Raw genomic sequence first — 18,699 nt, 5'->3', positions numbered from 1 at the left:
GTCCTGCAAGATATTGACACAAAATATTAATGCAACACAGAGTTCCCATACCACAATAACATTGGTCTCAAGTAACTTCTAATAATAGTAATAAGCAGACACATTGCAGGCATGAGCATCATGAGTAAGTATCCTCTATTCAATTCCTCTCACTCTCTCTCCCTCTTAATCATGAAACTACCTCTTTGTCTCTTCCTTTTTCTCTTATTTCTTTTTTTTTATCATTTACACTCAATAAAATCTAATCGAGCATAGCCTATAGCTATACTCATTATTCTCCAATATATCTGACCAAACATGTAACAGACTTAAACCCTAATAAATGATCATCCGTACAATGCACCTCTCCCTCTCAAGCAAAGTTAAAAGACCACCTTCTGTTTTGTTCCCCTTTGACTCTATATAACACACAGTAACTCCTCTGTAGCTATTCTTCCTTAGATCCTCACCCAACTCAAACTCAAATATTTCTATCTCTATATCTACGGTTTTCCTCATCCTCCACTCTTATTCTTTTTCACTCATGAATTAGTCTATACACACCATTATTATACATAACATGTTTCTTATATTATGCAGGGGAGTATCATCATCATTCACCACCATCTGTTGGAGAATATGAAGAGGACACATTTGGCAAGTTTCAGCAACAGAAGCACAACCCAAGAAGAAGAAGAAGAAGAGGATACTGATGCTGACAACAGAGTCATCATGAATCACTACAAGAATTACGAAGCTGGGCTGATCCCATGGCCTCCCAAGAACTACATTTGCAGCTTCTGCAGGCGAGAGTTTAGATCTGCTCAAGCACTTGGAGGGCACATGAATGTCCATAGAAGAGACAGGGCAAAACTCAGACAGATCCCTTCTTGGCTCTTCGAATTACCTCAGCACCACATACCTATTGCAAACCCTAACCCTAATATTAGATCTTCATCTTCCGCTTCAACAACACCAGCTCACCTTGAGCCTTCCCTAACCAACCAGAGATCCATACCAACTCCTTTTCCTTCTGCCCAGTTCGATCTCTTGGACAGTACTACTACTCGCTACGGAGGTTTGATGGTGGACAGAGAGAAGAACAAGAGAAATGTATGTAGCAGAGAGCTCAAGAAGGGTGTCATCGATGCATGTAATTCTGTAAGATGTGAGATAAGCCGTGGCGATGTGATGAACCAGAAAGATGATCAAGTCATGGGGTTGGAGCTTGGGATGAGTTTGAGGAATCCCAAACAAGTTCTTGATTTGGAGCTTCGACTTGGATACCTTTAGATTCATTTGATTAGTAGTTTTAATTATAAGCAGTATGTGCATGGTATAGCTGAGCAGTGAGCAAGTGATTGTGATTGCGTTCAGGCTAATGGTATTAAATAGTATTAGACTTAAATTTAATGGAGGTCAGAAAGAAAATAAACAAAATAAAGTTGAAAAAGCCTCTAAGTTTCTTTATAGGATTGTACCTTTTTATAATGAAATATTTATCCATGATTTTACCAACAGTGTTTACATCTCTTAAGGCTCAGTATAATCTTAAAACGGATATACATAAAGTTCCAGTATAAGTGTTATTTTCCTTATACTTTTTCAAACAATAAAAGATATTTAAAAACAAGAAAACGATATGTGTTGTAATTTTTTAACTTTATATTCACACGATGTTTGTATTTTTAATTTTTATATATATTATTGGTGTTAATTCTAACAATTTGTTAGCCAAAAAAATAAAAAACTGTCAACTTTAATCATCCTGTTTGTAAATTGTATAATAAAATTACGTGCAGTATAGGAGCTAGCTAGGAAAGATTAGAGAAAGTGGGTTGCATGTGTATGAAGTATTAAGAAAGACAAAAAGTGATAAAGATTGCATTATTATAGAGATGGGTTGATAAGACACAAACGCATGCGACAAAGTGGTACTATGAATCATATAAAGATGGATGATGATCAATTGACTCATGAATAGTTAATGTTTTCATCTTTTACACTCACCATCACATATATTAATGCTTCTAGCTTTACATACATATAAGTACTTAATGGTGTATGTGTTAATTAAAAAACTGTCCGATACAAAATGAGGATAATTTTCTTACTATTGTTGCGAAAAATGTCTATAAATTATAACACATTCAGTTTATAGCTGAAGAGCCGTTCGGACATGGAGACTTGTGAATATGAGTTTGCAAATCAAGTCAAATCGAGATAAATATTTAACTTATATATGCCATCACCCGGCCCGTCAGTCAAGTTCAACCACTGATATCGACCAACAAAATGTTACTATTAAATTAACACAATTTTGTACTTTTTTCCATCACATAAAAATACACACGTGTGAGTGTGTGCATGCATATAGGGATTTGTTCCTGCAATTAGTGCTCTTTTGGTTATAAAATTAAACTCCACAACCATATATATATAGATATATACATGTCGTAGAGTCTGTAGTATACGAAACATGAATGAATGTAGAGAGTACGTACAGACAGATCAAGAGCCAAGAGTGTAGGAGACAAGGTTAGAAAATTAGAAAACAAGTGATGTGAAAAGGTAACAAGAAAATGGAATGTTTTGGTCAATACATTTGGGATGTTTGTGGATTCCCCATGAACAAATTAAATCTGACATTTTCCATCTTCCCCAACAATTTTAATTTAATATACAATTCATCATCACCTTTCCATTTTTAGAATCGATCACTTTCCACTCTAATCTCTACGTTCCCTTCAATTCTTCCCTTTTCCATGAATAATAATTACAGTGAGTTTATTTGTGTTTGAGTGATGTGAAAGCTAAGAGAATTTCATCATGCACCCTAATATTTTTCTTCTGCTTACAAATTTGCCCCAAAAATTTCTTGTGTTTCTTACAATAATCACCCACCTTCCATTGCAATTTTATTAACACCCGTACCGCTGTCTTAAATAGATTTGACTCTAACTTCTAGTAATGTTGAGGAATTGATTTGAGTAATCCTAGGGATTATTTGGCTAAAACTGCAAAACTTGTATGTTTTGTTAACTGTCCAATCACATTGACTTCTGTCTCTATCTCAAAATCACATGTTTTTAGTTATGTCTTCTCACCGGTTCATTCAAGAATCTCTTTATTTTGTCTGAAGTGATTGTTCTGAATCTGATTTGAACCGTGACATACATAACTCATAATATGATATAACTGGAGTTAAATGTGATAAGAGTTTGTTCATCCTTCGACCAAAGAAAACAAAAGGAAAAATGAGAAGAATCAACTTAGAGTAAATAAAATAACCGATGAGTACATACGTTTGGAAGATCTAAACATCGAAGCACCAGTGGTCTAGTGGTAGAATAGTACCCTGCCACGGTACAGACCCGGGTTCGATTCCCGGCTGGTGCAATTTTTTTAAAAACCAACCCCACCCTCTATGTTTGGGCTTTAACGGCCTTTTTGCTTTTCATCCGTAACCAGACTTGTCACTTGTGAGTTGTGGTCCTTCCTCGTTCTCACTCTCAACCGAGTACTGTACATCTAACCACATGATTTTAAAAATTGTATATAGCCATGGAAAATTCAAAAATCAGAAATTGAAATTTGTAAACGACGTTGCAATACAAATAAAAATATGAGATACTTTATCAACTAGTAATTATTCTAATAATATTTGAAAAAAAAAATTCGAGAAAGTCCAAAGGGAAGTGTAAGTTTTAAATACAAAAGAGACATTGTTTGCTTAAGTCAGGCGTGATGGAGAGAAAGAAACCTCCCAAGTGATAGATTGATTTCACCACAAGTTAAGTTCTTATGTCTTCTTTATTTATAAAGCTAGCTATGTCAACAATTATTCTTCAGTAATTTATGATCTAAGACGAAAAAGAAACGTATTCACGGAAACTGCAGTTATCTCGACTAACATGTTTAGATTACCATGAGCTACAAGGTTTTAACTGGGATTATGGGAAACCACAAGGTTTTAACTGGGATTATGGGAACACACTAACATTTTCTTAAGACAATTAAAAAAAAAAAAATTGCCAAGAATTCTATTCTTTTGATTTTGAATATCTGATATTTTATGCATACAAAAAACGCCAAACATATAGTATATGTTCTTATATGATAACAAATTTACCAACTAAAACCGAGTAATTTTAAGAAAACGAGCAATAAGTGAAAGTCACATGCGCACACTATCCTAATCGCATCACACGATTTTCCTCGTGTACACAATCCGTAAGTGCATGATATTAATATTTTTTTTGGGTAACATTATTAAAATTCTAATAATCTCCTCAGGTGATTTGAATCCTAGTCTGTACCAGCTACACACTCACTCCATCCATGTAACCAAATATTCCCAAGCCACCTACGCAGATCCAGCACGATCAATCAAAATATTTAGAGCTTTTAGCGTATTGTTTTTTCATAAAGGGACTCTAATTAATCAGCTTATAGTTACGTAATTAATTAAAGATTAGACAACAAGAATGGGTTTCAAATACATTCATGGCATTAGCATTTGTCGGTACATCTTTACGGGCATTTGCCGGTTCACCCGGTCACCCACACATCACGACAAACAGCAGCAGTTCCGATGTCCGGCGTTCGGCGGAAGAACTTATAAATAACTTTTCTACAATTTTAAAATAATAAAAGAAGATAGAACAAAATAGATTATTAAGTTGAGTTCGCTTTGAAGCTCCAAGAAACCAAACGTATACACGAATATAAAATAATACGATAAAAAGAGATAGGAGACCTAAGACTACCTCACTACTAAAAATATGGATATTTTTCTATAGAAATCCACGAATGAGAAGAAAAATAAGTGGAACTAACTAAATTGAAATCGAATAATTGTATAGAAAAAAATTGAAATCCAATAAAATTAAAATCTCATGTTGCAGTCTCCATGATTGATTGTCTCCTTAGAATCCAACATGTGACCCTCCATTGTCTACCATTCACACCCTTTGGCTCATTCGATAAATTTGGACATTAATTGCATTCTTTTTATTTGTAGAAATTAGAAAACATGATCTCAGTTAATGTTAATGGTGTTAGCAAAATGTTGTTATTTGTAGACAACGCAACTCTTCATATACACTTCCATACTGTATTTTAGTTCATGATCTATCAACCGACTAAATATAGTGTTTATATGTGAATTCAAAGCTAACGTAAAGCTTGTGAATGGACTAAATGTATTTTATGGATCCGCTACGTACTAACATTATTAGACAACGTAACATCTAGCTTGAGAGATTATAAAAATCAAAAAAAAATTTAGTGAAGACTCTAGATTGATTAATGGCTCGAGTGATTTGGAGTTTGTATATATTTTCAGCGAGAGTTCAAATCAAGATTTTGTAAGGATTTGTGATTTTTTATTAAGCGGAAAAGCTCTTATAGAAGCATTTCAAAATCGGATCACATATTTCAGCTAAGTATCATCATTTATAGGATTCGTTAATAAATCTTTTTAGACAATAGTGGAAGTTGTGTTCAAGTGTTAAAAAAAAATGTAAGTTGTGTATGACTTAAAATGAAATACCCACTATAGCATAAAATTCCAATTCTAATATAGTCAAAACTCCATATATAAAAAGTAGAATATAAAAGATGAAGATTATGTCATTCGAATTACAGTTTTATAAAATATTACAATATACATATAAACGAAACGATAAGTATGGCTCATACTCTATTGATGGAGAATTTAAGGATTTTATATACAGAGATGACACAATATGGTAGACCAAAAATAACAAATTAAAATAGTATCATATAATATGTGATTGTAAATAATCATTGAGTGAAGATATAAAATAAGTATGCCTAAGAAAAAAAAAGAAGAAAAAAAGACCTCTTCTCTCTCATCATAATGTTCCTTTTATAAAATCGACCCAAAGACAACAAACACTTCTCCATCATCATTTCATTTCTTTTTCTTTTTCCTCCATCACCATTTCCTAGTTCGCTCGTGCACATCTCCGACGACGATCCCAATTCTAAAACCATTCCTTCTTCCAATCCTTTCAACATCTCTCAAAAATATCCAACCAACAAAAAGGGACATAAGAAACCGAAACAAGGGAACCCTTCTTTCTTTTTGTACAAATAACATAAAAATCAACACTCTTTTTGTTTGTTTCGCCGATGGCATCTTCCGGTAGCGGTACAACGGCGGGATCAGGTTCACCATGCGGTGCATGCAAGTTCCTGAGGAGGAAGTGTGCATCCGATTGTATATTTGCACCGTACTTCTCATCGGAACAAGGAGCAGCAAGATTTGCAGCTATTCACAAGGTGTTTGGAGCAAGCAACGTTTCTAAGCTTTTGCTTAATGTTCCAATCCGTGATCGATGTGAAGCTGTTGTCACCATCGCTTACGAAGCTCAGGCTCGTCTTCATGACCCTGTTTATGGCTGTGTCTCTCATATTTTCGCCCTTCAACAACAGGTAATTGACCCAGTACGTTAGTGACTCATCATTATTTATAGACTATTTGTTTAGTCACTGCATAATTTTAGTGGTGGTTGGTTGGTATGAGACTTCGTACATATGAGATTAAATGTTCTCACAAAATTTTGATGAATTAGTAACAACTTATTTTCCCATCATATCGCTTGCTTTCACATTAGGGCTTTTCTTCATTATTGTTATTACTATTTTTTGCCTAAAAAATTAAAAAGCTTGAGATCTTAATTGTAGAGTTTTTAGGAAACGTTACAAATAGGTAATCAGTTTTTTCATAAAATTTTTAAATTTTATTTTGTCAACCACATAAATAGATCAGTTCAAAATAATCAATTGGAAGGAATATTGTTTACAAATTTAACAGGTGTTTGTTTGTCATTTTCGACTCATCAAAATCTTGAGTAAATGACATTATATTTTCCGTTTCATAAGAAATTTTGAGTAAACTACACTACATTTTTCAGTTTCATAAAAATATCTTGAGTAAACAACACTATATTATTTCCGTTTCATAAAAATAGATGTTTTGAAAACGACACTATATTCTTTCTGTTTCATAAAGATGAATGTTTTGAAAAATTTGTGAATACTATAAAATTTGTGGATACTATAAAATTAGTTATATCTTTGGATGCATTTACTATTCTTGGAATAGGAATCACTATAAGTATGTAAATTACATACATATGTCCTAGCTAATATTTAGAAATACCATATAAATTTACATAAAATTGCAACATCTTATTTTCTTAGCACAAAGGGATCAAGTTAAATGAAAAAAAAAAAAGACTATAACTTCATAATAAACGGAGGAAGCATATTTTATATATGTGCTTACAACTTTTGAATAGAACTGGATCAATCTTGTTTAACTTAGAGTTTGATGCGTTTATATATAGGTGGCTTACTTGCAAGCACAAGTCATGCAAATGAAGGCACAGATCGCTGGCCACCAGATGTCAGCCGCCGGAGATCTAAGAAACAGCTCGGAGAGTACTAACCAGTTTATGACGTGGCAACAAACTAGTGGCTCTCCGATCGGTAGTACATACTCAACATACGATCATCATCCGTACTACGGTCATGTAAACCCTAATAATCCGGTCTCGCCTCAGAGCTCGCTAGAAGAATCTTTCAGCAACACGAGCAGTGACGTCACCACAACAGCTAATGTGCGAGAGACTCATGTCACTCATCAAACCGGAGGAAGCGTATACGGTCACGATGGTTTAGGCTTTCATGAAGGGTATCCTAACAAGAAGAGATCAGTGAATTATTGTAGTAGCGATTTAGGTGAGCTTCAGGCTTTGGCTCTTAGAATGATGAAGAACTAAGATAATTTGGTAACTTATGTATACAGACAGAGAACATAACATTCCATGTTCACATGCATGTTATCATCAATAAAGATGTCTTCATCCATGTTTGCTTTGTATTCGCTGAGGTTCGGCCATCGATCAATAGCTGAAAGATTTGGCTGGACAGTAATCTTATTTATTCGGTTTAGCTAATTTAAACATAAATGATTTAGTCCTGATCGATCAATATCACAAATCTTCTAAACGAAAATAAATAAACAATACAATTAATTGGTTATAGTTCGATGGTTTCGTTTGTTATAGTTATCAACGTTGATCAATATAGATGTTTGTTGACTAAATGTGATTTTCACGCATGATTAATTATTGCGTGTCTTAGATTACCCACAAAAAATGAATTTATAAGTGACTATCCCACTCGACAGTGACACTATAATACTTACTTACATAGTTACATGAATAAAATAAACTAAGCAAAGAAGGTAATGACAGAAGAAAAAAAAATGTCACACAAATACAGAGAAAATAATATGATTGACAGACTGATAAATTCTATAGGTTAGTATTAATAGAAAGGAATCCTAATAGAGATGCTTCTGTGCAGACTGAGCTCCATCACCTTGTATCATGAGTTTGTTTAAGGATTCGCTAAATTTTCATAAGTTAGAAATATAATAATTGTAGACGTGCGCGGCGGACCCAAGGGGTTGACTTTAGAAGACACACTTATTCGAAACTTTAAAATATTTCATTTTGATTGGTGTATAATTCATTACCAAATAGTTTAGTTGGCTCGTTACGAATTTTGTCTAGTTTCCGTGGAAGATACTAAAAAGAAAAAAATTAATGTTGATTTATAATCAACAAGCAAAAAATATTTGAATTTGTCTAAAACTGATATTGTATTGAAATCTAAACTTAACAAAGACATTTTCTTTGTACATATCTATGAATTAATATTTTTACATGCTTGTTATTAAATGTCAACTAACCGTTTATTTTTAGCATCTCTATGAAGGCTAAATAGTAGTATATGACTATATGGTCTAAACGATACAAATAATATGTATAAGTCAACTTTTACTTTCACTATAAAAGTATAGTATTAATTTTATAAGGGATGAAACAATAAAGAAAATTTGTTGATAAAGAAAAAAGAATTTGGAGAACATAGGAGGTATGGATGTTATGATTGTCTGTCAGAGAAGCAAATCATCGAAAATCATATCATCTAGTATAAAATTACTAGTAATATATAAATGGACCACGCATTGATAATACATTTAATAAACATGTTTACCTAACATTAACTAAGCAATGTCTTGTTAATTCTGATAGCGCCAATCCTCCATAAAAATTGTAGTGGTCCTATAGACAAAATGTCCCCTGAATCGTATGCAATGTCTTAAATTAAATTCAGATAATGATCTTCAATTAGTTTTACTTTGCCAACTCTAATCAGTCTCATCTAATATTAACCCGATTCCCCACCAAGAAGCTTCGATTGTTGTCCTTGTCCACACCTAAAATCACAAGTGCTCTTTTAGTCTTTTTAGAAAGGACTTTATGGTTTGTAATCTCGAGGTAACCTAATCAAAAACAAGTTATTAATAGAAGGAAAATAGTAATAAGTTTAATTAACACATGATCAATACTTTACGTAGAGTTTTAGAAAGGATCAAATAATAGTTCACTGGTTAGTTAGTTTGACAGACATTAATTAAGTCTAGTTAATTTGATAGCCTGTCTTCTGTTTAACATTCGGTAAGCTACTCAAATATTCAGTAAAATTGTAAAATGTTTGATACATATGTCTCACCTTATTATTTTAGCATTAACATGTCAGAATGTTGGTCACTTCAACATGGAAAGTGAAGATTGGAAAATTTCGATAGCTTAACATTTTTTTTTGTTTACGGGGTCAGAAAGACAATTTAACATCTCCGTACCATTCACAATGAACAGATTTCTTGAAATTTTCATTAACTTTCTGATAAATAGTCAACGATATACATTGACTGAAGTTGGATAACAAAAATGCACCACGTCGACCTTATATATGGTATTTTAAAGTATAATACTTAATATTTAGGTGGGAAACATCAGAAATTTGTTTACAAACTCCAAACAAATTTATTGTGGTTGAGTCATGAACAAGAATACGGCGACGCCTGTTCTTAGTCAAGATATTTTATGTATGTGCGTACTTAATAAAATAATATCGACCTCTTCGAGCCCATTACCGAAGACAAAATTGTATTCAATTTCTCTCACTCTTTCTACTATTATAAGAATAAAACAGATCAAAAGCTGGTGGTCAAAGCATGATATCACCAAATTCACCACCACTTAGACATTCATCAGGGGGTATATGTTTATTACTAATTCATTCATATATAAACCAAACCAATATAGTAATGTTAAAGCAACAATGAAAGAAAGATAAAGCTCATCATAGAGGATTAATTGGATGTATCATGTATATAAAGGTAAATTACTAATTATTGTTATGATGATCAGAGTTCAGAGATAGCTAACTATTAAGAAAAGAAAAAAAGAAAGCAAAGTGGCACATAACTAGTAGTATTATAAAATGCGTATATTTTAGTACAATGACATGTCGACTGACAGGGAATAAACACGAACTATTGTCTTCTTGTCAAAATCACAATTTGTTTCCTTTTTATTTTAAAAATGGTTAAAAAAGAGACTGAAACGGCTGGAGTTAACACCACGTGGGCCCGTAGCTTAAGTACAATCGAAGTCTTTGACCGTTGAACTAAAATCTCTCACACACACACGTGCGGCCTGCACAAGTCGTTTGTTTGTATGACCCACACCATCTATTTCTTTCCCCAGGCCATTTAATTAATCAGTGTCATCATGTGGTGGTGATAGTGACTAGTGTGAGACGTTCTAGGCCCATTTAGTATGAAAAGCTAGCCCAATACGCTTTATAATAGCAATCAGGGAGTTTTAGGCCCAAATTAAAAATACATCTCTCCGGGGGGAAGAAATCTCGACACTTGTTTCTTTCAGTCAGCCAGAAAAACCCACTCGATTAATTTGAATTGATAAGATAATAGTGTTTTTAACATTACTACTAATTTATAGAATGAAAATATGTCACGACTCGAGCATTTTATTTTGTTCTAGTGTATGTCACGAGCAGTAATATTTAATTTAGAAAATCATACTATTCTTATTCTATAACAATTTGACAAAGCAAAACCCTTTTGACTTACAGAAAAAAAAACACACACACACACACAAAAAGTTACAACGAATCGACAACATATATTGTACGTACAAAGTAAGGAAGAACCTTACGTGATTTAATTATAGCCAAAACCTTCTACAACTATAGCCAGATATATTAAAACAATAGATATAGAGTGTTCAGGTAACAATTCTTAGTTTAGATTCCATTTATATAAAAGGCGGACATCATAAGGCCCTAGAATGTCTAAACACACAATTTTCCAACGCAGTAGCCAGTAAGCTAAGCTGCTTAGGGATTTGTTATTTGTGGTTTCCCAATAATTTATTTGACTCCGATATATGAGCTCAAACTCAAATGGAAACTAAAGCAATAAAAAGACTTAATACTCGTATAAAGTAAAAGTATACTATATTACTAATATATATCGGTTCTTGATCGTGTTCATTCATATCTTCACCAAAAAAAAAGACATCACGACTACGGGGTGTACTCAAAACTCGCGGACAGCAGATCATTGCCGCCACCGCCAGGAAGATGTTGATTAAAAGTGTTCAAATGTTGATCCAATTCAGAATATTTGGAAAATTCACCGATGGTAGAGTTAATTTCTTCACTGCAGCCGCTTGAGGAGTTGTAGTAGTAACTCGCTGCCGTGGTATCTCCACCAGCTCCGATGAATGACCTCGTCCCGGTTTGGTTCTGGTGGTAGCACGACGTCATGATATTCTTTAGATCAGAGTTGTGCTCCGTTTCCAAACTTCCATTTTGATAATAATTCGAAGTGGTATGATGATGATGATTATGGAGATCTTGAGGTTCTTGAAGATGTTGAGGCTTATTATCTCGATAGTAATTAGAGTCTTCTATGGATGGAGAATCTCTAGCCATCATGCTTTGTGTTGCTTGTTGCTTTGGAATCTCTACCTGTGTTTGTAGGTTCACAACCTACACATAATACCAAGAAAAACTAAGGATCCATATTTCCAAATTATCCATATATAAATGTCATATCAAAAATTCAAGATAAGGGTTTTAATAAAGGAAGTTATATGTATTTACTTGTTGTTGAAGGGAAAAGATATGAGAAACGCAGCCATAGGTGGGGTCTTGACGGCGAGCTTGAGCTTCATAATAGATTGTAGTAGCGGCTTCGCGTCGATCTTCCACGGGAAGATGAGAGAGCAATTTAGAAGCATTGCTGGCACCAAACACTTGGTGAATGGCTACAAAATGTGAAGCTCCTTGTTCATGGCAAAAGTATGGGGCAAACACACATCCTTTTATACATTTCCTTCTTAAGAACTTGCAAGCTCCACAAGGAGAGCCAGAGCCCGTCATTGTGATGACTATGTGTTACTAAGTATGTAGGTCTTTAGTTTGATGAATGATGATTATAATTAACCTTGAGTACCTTTAAGAATGGAGGAGCATTAGCTTAGGGGATAGTTTTATAAAGATGTTGATGAAGGTGGGTTTTCATATACTACTAATTACATTCTTTAATCAAAACTTGTCTGCTTAGTGGTATACACATATCTCATTGTTAATTGTCATTAGTTTTTTTCTTGAATTTTTGTTAAGATAAATTTACAATTGATCTGGATTTTTTTTGTTTTTGAAACTTGACTGAGACCGCTTAACCTCTGCATTAATCAATGGATGTATTTAATTTGTGTAACTTATAACCAATGAGCAACGAAACGTATTTGTTTCCAAAGAAGGAGCCAAAAATATGGTAGAGACAACAGAGACTTTGCATTGTATGTGATACGTCTTCATACAGCTTGAGTAGAGTGTGATGACAAAACATTTTTTAAATTTTTCTATTTTCTTTTGAGTAGTGTTCATTATAATGTTTCTAATTTTATGTTATACTAATTAATCTAGGAAAAAAGATGGCTAACTACACGAAGTATTGGAGAATGCATGGTTATACATGCCAAGTATAATATTGTATCTTCAACTACACGAAGTATATGTATTGCATGACCACATGCATGAACTATATGACGTTATGTGGTCAACACCATAGACATACAATCCGGTACACCGGTCGAATAATTCCGGCTAAGACCAACGTTGACTCCGGCGTTGACCAACATTGACCAAAAAAAATTGTATTTTAATTTTTTTGTATGAAAAAACAAAATAATAAATTACTATATTAAATTATTTATGAATTTTCATGATTAGAAAACATTCTATTCAATATCTAAATATCTTAGGTATCTCTAATGTATTTATTCTTATAATTAATTAATTTTATTTTTAAAGCTAAAATAATAGTTAAATAAAAATAATTAATAATTATTTTCAAGATATTAATAGATTTTATCTTGATTTTAGGATATGTTTGCAAAAGGATATAGAATAAGAGGATTTTTGCAAATGCCCTTATATTATATATTGAAAATAATTATGTATCATTATATTTTATCTATTAAAAGTAAATAGTGTTAATTTTTTGTTATTGTTTACATGTTATTAGGAGTATGTAAATTTTTTTTTATACCAAAGAGTATCTAATTTTGTATACTCTTTACCATGCAAATTTTAAAGTAAAGAGTCATATACTCAAATCTTTTGCATATTATTTTCTAATGAAAATAGTTGAATTTGATTTTATTGATTCTTGTAGTATTTAAAATTTTAAATAATATGATGATCAGAGATTTATATATATATAATCATTAATAATTACATATGCTATATATATATATATATATTTCTTGAAAATAATTATTAATAATTTTATTTAACTATTAGTTTAGCTTCAAAAATAAAAGTAACTAATTATAAGAATGAATACATTAGAGATATAGAAATAATTAGATATTGAATAGAATATGTTTTCTAATCATGAAAAACCATATATAATTTAATATAATAATTTATTATTATGTTTTTTAATAGAAAATATTAAAATACAATTTTTTTGGTCAATGTTGGTCAACGCCGGAGTCAATGTCGGTCTTTGCCGGAATCATTCGACCGATGTACCGGATTGTATGTCTATGGTGTTGACCACATAACGTCATATAGTTCATGCATGTGGCCATGCAATACATATACTTCGTGTAGTTGATGATACAATATTATACTTGGCATGTGTGACCATGCATTCTCCAATACTTCATGTAGCTAGCCATCTTTTTTCCATTAATCTATTATATATAATATAGTTCAAGATTAACATTTTGTATGGAACTATGGTCTATGGATCGACAAACCCTGACCCACACACAATAGATTGCAAATTTAAAACGTATTTTTTGTTGTCAACAAAACCACTAATCTTTATTATTGAAGTATTAATACATGGAGACAACCAATCTACGTACTTAAGATAGATAAGATCAGGTAAATAGTTGTATATTGAGTTTTTAATGGATGGACAAGAAAGTATCCTGAAAGTGATGTTGTTGGTTTATTTTATATATATGCGAAATTAATTACTAGTATATGTCTATATCCTTGTCAAGATGGTACAATATCAAATTACTTACGTCGTTCTTAATATGTATAACGGGTTAGTTAATAATTTTCTTGTTAAAGATGGATTAATTTAATATTACTTGCATATAAGAAAATAGTTGGGCGTGTACTTTAGTTTGAACGTGGAAAAATTTTCAAAGTCTAAACCTCAATATAAGGGAATGGTTTAATTTTGTTTCTCAGTAGATCATAAGGGAATGCAAGTCCTGGACACATCAACCTTGTTTCTCATTAGATCATACATATTAACGTCAGAAAGTGATGGAAATAAGTAAATATATTATATACTATATGGAACATTATTTTAAGTATATGATTACGTCAGAAAGTAATGGAAATAAGTAAAGATATAGATATTATATACTATATGGAACATTATCTTAAGTATACGAAACATAATTTAGTGTTTCACTTCTTTCATGTTTCGATTTGTATGTACGTCGAGTTTATCCAGTTGGTCGACTCAAAAGATAAGCCACCACTACCCACCATTAATTCGTTTTCTTGAGAGCTCTATTAGCTAAACTCTACTAATATAACGACTATGCGTAGCCTTAATATTCGTTTACATCATTACATGTGCTTAGTTCCAAAACAATATACAAATAATAACATGTTTTTTTCTTCTAAGAAATTGTTAAGAAAATCAAACAAGTGATGAATTATCGGGAGAAAGCAGTGTAATAGTAATTTATTAGCTTACAAAGGGAATTTAGAGTAGTAGAAAGACATGGAGACAAGAAGCGGCGGCTAAGTGCCTATGCATTGCTATAGGCACTTAAAGAGTAGGTTTCCATGTACTATATTTGGTAGTTATCAATTTGTCTTTCCCTTAGCCGCCGCTTCTTGTCTCCATGTCTTTCTTTTTTTCCATCTGTCTCCATGTCTTTCTAAAATGATGGATCACTCTCTTTTCTTGTGGGGGTCTATGCATTGCTATAAACCTACTCTTTAAGTGCCTACAACTACATTAAGTAGCCACCAATCAGTGACTAAATCAAAAATATTTAATTTCATTCTTTGCTTTATTCGCTTAATTATGAACATTAATTTGAGCCATTTTTTTTTTTGTGTCAAGGACTTTTATAATGTCGAAAAATACGAATGAGTAAGACGTACACTTGTTGGGATCAGTGGAGTGAATAGCGAGGTCCGACAAAGTAGAGAATCGTGTAGCAACGGGGTTAATAGGAAAAGGTTTTGTAATGTTTAGCTTATGACACTATACAATCAAGCGAGGACTTTATGCAATGTATTATACAACAGTTCAACAAAAAAGTAAAGCAACCCAAATCGGCTTTAAACTATACAATTGTCTCATGGGGTATGAATGTAATCATGTATGATGCATAACAGTTTGCTAAACACAAACCAACATTAATGATCTATTCTTACATATAACAAAGTAGAACCAATCACAGCCAGCTTGCCATTAATCCTTCAAAGTTTCTAAGAAACAAAAATCTCTTCATGCTGTGATAAACTGGATCATTTATTCTTGAAAATGTTTGCAGACAAACTAAAAACATTACGTTCTACCGAGAGATGAGATCCCATTTCATTTGCATCTCTTCTTGAAGATGCTTTCGTCGATGAAACTGGGAAATCCTTTCAGAACATCTCGCAGAGCGTAGTAATGGCTATCACATTTATGGTCTGTAATGAAATTACCTGAAAGAAGTATCCTCTGAAAATGTTGTCCTGGATCTCTCTTCCATAGACTAAAGTACTCTACTTGTTTTCCTCCTGCGCTTTTCGGGTTCCCTCTTAGGTTCCTCATTAGATAGTAAACAGCGCCCGGCACATATAACTCCTCTGGCACTTTAACAATATCTTTAGTGGTAGTTTCAGAGATTAAAGTTTCAGACTGGTTGTTCTTGGATGATGGGATTTCTGGTAAGATTCATGAAGCGTTAAGTACGTAATTAAGAATTCTTGTGATACAAAGAATTACACAAACGTGTTCAAGTAGTAGTTACCACTTACCAGGAAGTTCTTTCTTGTTACCGAAGTTGGCATAGTCAGAAACTTTTCGAGCTACGTCTTGCACAGAGGTGACAACTTGTTTAGCGTTTGTAACCAAATCTAGTACGCTCTTCCATTCTTCCTTCTCGATTACACTCGTCCTGGATTTACAAATGCACCGCAGTAAACAAACTAATTGTATAAGGGTAATAAAGTTTCAAGAAGAGGAATATTTGTTTACCAATCTGTCTGAAGGATCTCATTCCTCAATCTCGCTAGAGAAGCTGTACTTAGTCTAGGTATAATATCATCCTGTAATTGGTGGAAATGCTGTGAGTTCCAAGAAGAGAGTAACCTCAGCAAAGTTTGATCAAGAAAAGAGAATTTTTCTTTGTTCTGACCTGCATTACAATAGTTGTTACAAACTCAGAGCAGTTCTCTGCAAGGTCTTTGGAAACACAAGGAGGTGTTGCATATCCAACGGCTGAAATAATCTCAGCATCGAATCCCAATTCCTCCCTTGGCATTTTCCTGAGCATTATCGCCATTAGCGAAGCTATAGCACCACCGAGAGAATGACCAACAAGCCTTAGCTTGTATCCCTATGGATTAGTTCATTGCAATATAAATCCATCCTTCTCATATCTCACAAACAAAAGAAATGAGAAACAACAATGATTATATCATCACCTCATATTTCTCTAAGCATCTTCTTATAGTTTGCAGTTCGTGGTTAAGGAACCATCGTGCAGACTCAGCGGTTCCAAAGTGCGTTGAGTAGCCTTCAAAAGTGACCTCTTCATCGCTTGACGAGACAATATCAGTGATAAGATCATAAATTGTATGTGTCCCACGTATCCCAAAAACAACAAGTTTCCTTCGATGATCAACTCCTATGTAATAACCAGGCCTCATAACACTTGAATCTTTCACAAATTTAAGAATGTTATTCTCGCGAAGCATAGTGTTCTTTGCAAGACCAGTCACACTATCCCTATAACAACCTTTCGCTAACTCAGCATTGTATATGAGATCATAAACCTGAAAAAACAATAAAGCTACTTAGAATTTGGTAAAAAAAGGAAGTTATCATCAACATGACAATGATCAGAATTAATGTTCTTACTGTAGACTCTGAAACAACTTCAACACCCTTGACGTCCTCAAATGGAGACAAGGATGCTTGTCTAAGATATATAAGATAGAGACCAATTGTAAGATCACCAAGAGTCCAACCTTCAATCCCAAGCTTACTCCTCTGAATACTAGCAATAATCTCAGACAGAGATCGAGTACCAGGCGGTGACTTCTCTCCTAGAAAAAAAACACACATCAAACATTGCCTCGGGCTATATGGTTTAAAAAAAAGCACAGTGAAAACGCAACCATATATAATAAATACCTGTTGGAAGAGCCCATCTACGCAATTGCATAGCTGGCTCAAGTGCTTTTGTGAGCCAAGCTAGGTCCAGTTTCCACTTCCCATCACCTGTATCTTCATCACTAGAGCCATCACTGTCTACTCCTGGCTCAAATCGTCTTATATCCTCTAATCCAGACTTTGAAGAAGCTCTACTAGTGGTTCTCTTCTCTGCTCCCTGTCCCTGTTCTTCTAACTCCTTCTCTACCTTGCCTGATTCTGATAGATGCGACTGAAATCGTTTGATAACATTGTAAACAACTCCTTGATATAATCCACGTCTCTTCTTGAACGGTGAACCTTCTACAACTGAACAAAAGGCTGAAACTTTTCAAGAATCCTTACTAAAATTTCAAAACTTTCATATACAAACATAGTCAATTAACAAAGCTAAGTCTCATCAATTCAATATTCTCATCCACTCTATTGGATTATACTAAAAAGGCTTGAAATTTCCAACAAGTAAAGAGTAATTAGAGCTTACATAAGTTCCATAGACGCCGGTTCAATGCTCTGCTAGCCATTGGCGAAGCTCAGAATTGGCTTTCACCGTCCAAAAAAATAAAAAATCCTCCTTTCGAAGCCGACGGCGGAGGAGAGAGAAAACTCTTAGTAAGGGAAACTTTGAAGATACGGCGGAGCATTAAGTCGGAGATGATCGGAAAAACCAAAACCTGAGGAAAAGCACACCGACTGGATTGGTTCTTCAAGACTTGTAAATTCAGTAACGAGTTATGGGCTTAATTGGGCCTTTTCTTATTTAGTCCATTTTAAGTCCAGTAATTTAAGGAAAAATAAAACGGGGCTATCTACGTCTT

General features: G+C 33.5%; 4 protein-coding genes and 1 non-coding gene across 5 annotated transcripts; 3 read left to right on the top strand and 2 right to left on the bottom strand.

The window, feature by feature from the left end:
* The first annotated feature begins 243 nt into the window (after window positions 1-243).
* On the top strand, window positions 244-1,499 carry LOC104785130 (zinc finger protein 11-like). The gene is made up of 2 exons (XM_010510275.3): window positions 244-487; window positions 580-1,499. The coding sequence occupies exon 2, from the start codon at window positions 619-621 to the stop codon at window positions 1,270-1,272; it is 654 nt and encodes a 217-aa protein (XP_010508577.1). The 5' UTR covers window positions 244-487; window positions 580-618; the 3' UTR covers window positions 1,273-1,499.
* Window positions 1,500-3,307: 1,808 nt separating this feature from the next.
* TRNAG-GCC (transfer RNA glycine (anticodon GCC)) lies at window positions 3,308-3,378 on the top strand. The gene has a single exon. It is a non-coding gene; the product is annotated as a tRNA-Gly (tRNA).
* Window positions 3,379-5,904: 2,526 nt separating this feature from the next.
* Window positions 5,905-7,881, top strand: LOC104785129 (LOB domain-containing protein 16-like). Its single transcript, XM_010510274.3, has 2 exons — window positions 5,905-6,441; window positions 7,359-7,881. Exons 1-2 carry the CDS (start codon window positions 6,139-6,141, stop codon window positions 7,791-7,793), a joined length of 738 nt encoding a protein of 245 aa, XP_010508576.1. The 5' UTR covers window positions 5,905-6,138; the 3' UTR covers window positions 7,794-7,881.
* Window positions 7,882-11,426: 3,545 nt separating this feature from the next.
* On the bottom strand, window positions 11,427-12,377 carry LOC104785128 (LOB domain-containing protein 17-like). Its single transcript, XM_010510272.2, has 2 exons — window positions 12,061-12,377; window positions 11,427-11,946 (listed from the first exon to the last, which is right to left on the bottom strand). Exons 1-2 carry the CDS (start codon window positions 12,337-12,339, stop codon window positions 11,479-11,481), a joined length of 747 nt encoding a protein of 248 aa, XP_010508574.2. The 5' UTR covers window positions 12,340-12,377; the 3' UTR covers window positions 11,427-11,478.
* Window positions 12,378-15,694: 3,317 nt separating this feature from the next.
* On the bottom strand, window positions 15,695-18,639 carry LOC104785127 (uncharacterized). The gene is made up of 8 exons (XM_010510270.3): window positions 18,366-18,639; window positions 17,864-18,190; window positions 17,588-17,775; window positions 17,152-17,502; window positions 16,863-17,063; window positions 16,703-16,773; window positions 16,483-16,622; window positions 15,695-16,389 (listed from the first exon to the last, which is right to left on the bottom strand). Exons 1-8 carry the CDS (start codon window positions 18,403-18,405, stop codon window positions 16,055-16,057), a joined length of 1,653 nt encoding a protein of 550 aa, XP_010508572.2. The 5' UTR covers window positions 18,406-18,639; the 3' UTR covers window positions 15,695-16,054.
* Between the last annotated feature and the right edge of the window lie 60 nt (window positions 18,640-18,699).

Source organism: Camelina sativa, chromosome 5, assembly GCF_030686135.1.
Source record: "Camelina sativa cultivar CO46 ecotype springtype chromosome 5, ASM3068613v1".
Lineage (NCBI taxonomy): Eukaryota > Viridiplantae > Streptophyta > Magnoliopsida > Brassicales > Brassicaceae > Camelina > Camelina sativa.
This window is presented reverse-complemented; position numbering and strand designations above follow the sequence as displayed.

Coding starts and splice junctions, on each gene's coding strand:
- LOC104785128 (XM_010510272.2), bottom strand. CDS start 12,339: ATGACGGGCTCTGGCTCTCCTTGTGGAGCTTGCAAGTTCTTAAGAAGG. Junction 11,947..12,060: donor TCTTTTCCCTTCAACAACAA/GTAAATACATAT, acceptor TATTATGTGTAG/GTTGTGAACCTACAAACACA.
- LOC104785127 (XM_010510270.3), bottom strand. CDS start 18,405: ATGGCTAGCAGAGCATTGAACCGGCGTCTATGGAACTTAT. Junction 17,776..17,863: donor TAGATGGGCTCTTCCAACAG/GTATTTATTATA, acceptor TTTTTTTTCTAG/GAGAGAAGTCACCGCCTGGT. Junction 17,064..17,151: donor GATGCTTAGAGAAATATGAG/GTGATGATATAA, acceptor ACTAATCCATAG/GGATACAAGCTAAGGCTTGT.
- LOC104785129 (XM_010510274.3), top strand. CDS start 6,139: ATGGCATCTTCCGGTAGCGGTACAACGGCGGGATCAGGTTCACCATGC. Junction 6,442..7,358: donor TTTTCGCCCTTCAACAACAG/GTAATTGACCCA, acceptor GTTTATATATAG/GTGGCTTACTTGCAAGCACA.
- LOC104785130 (XM_010510275.3), top strand. CDS start 619: ATGAAGAGGACACATTTGGCAAGTTTCAGCAACAGAAGCACAACCCAA.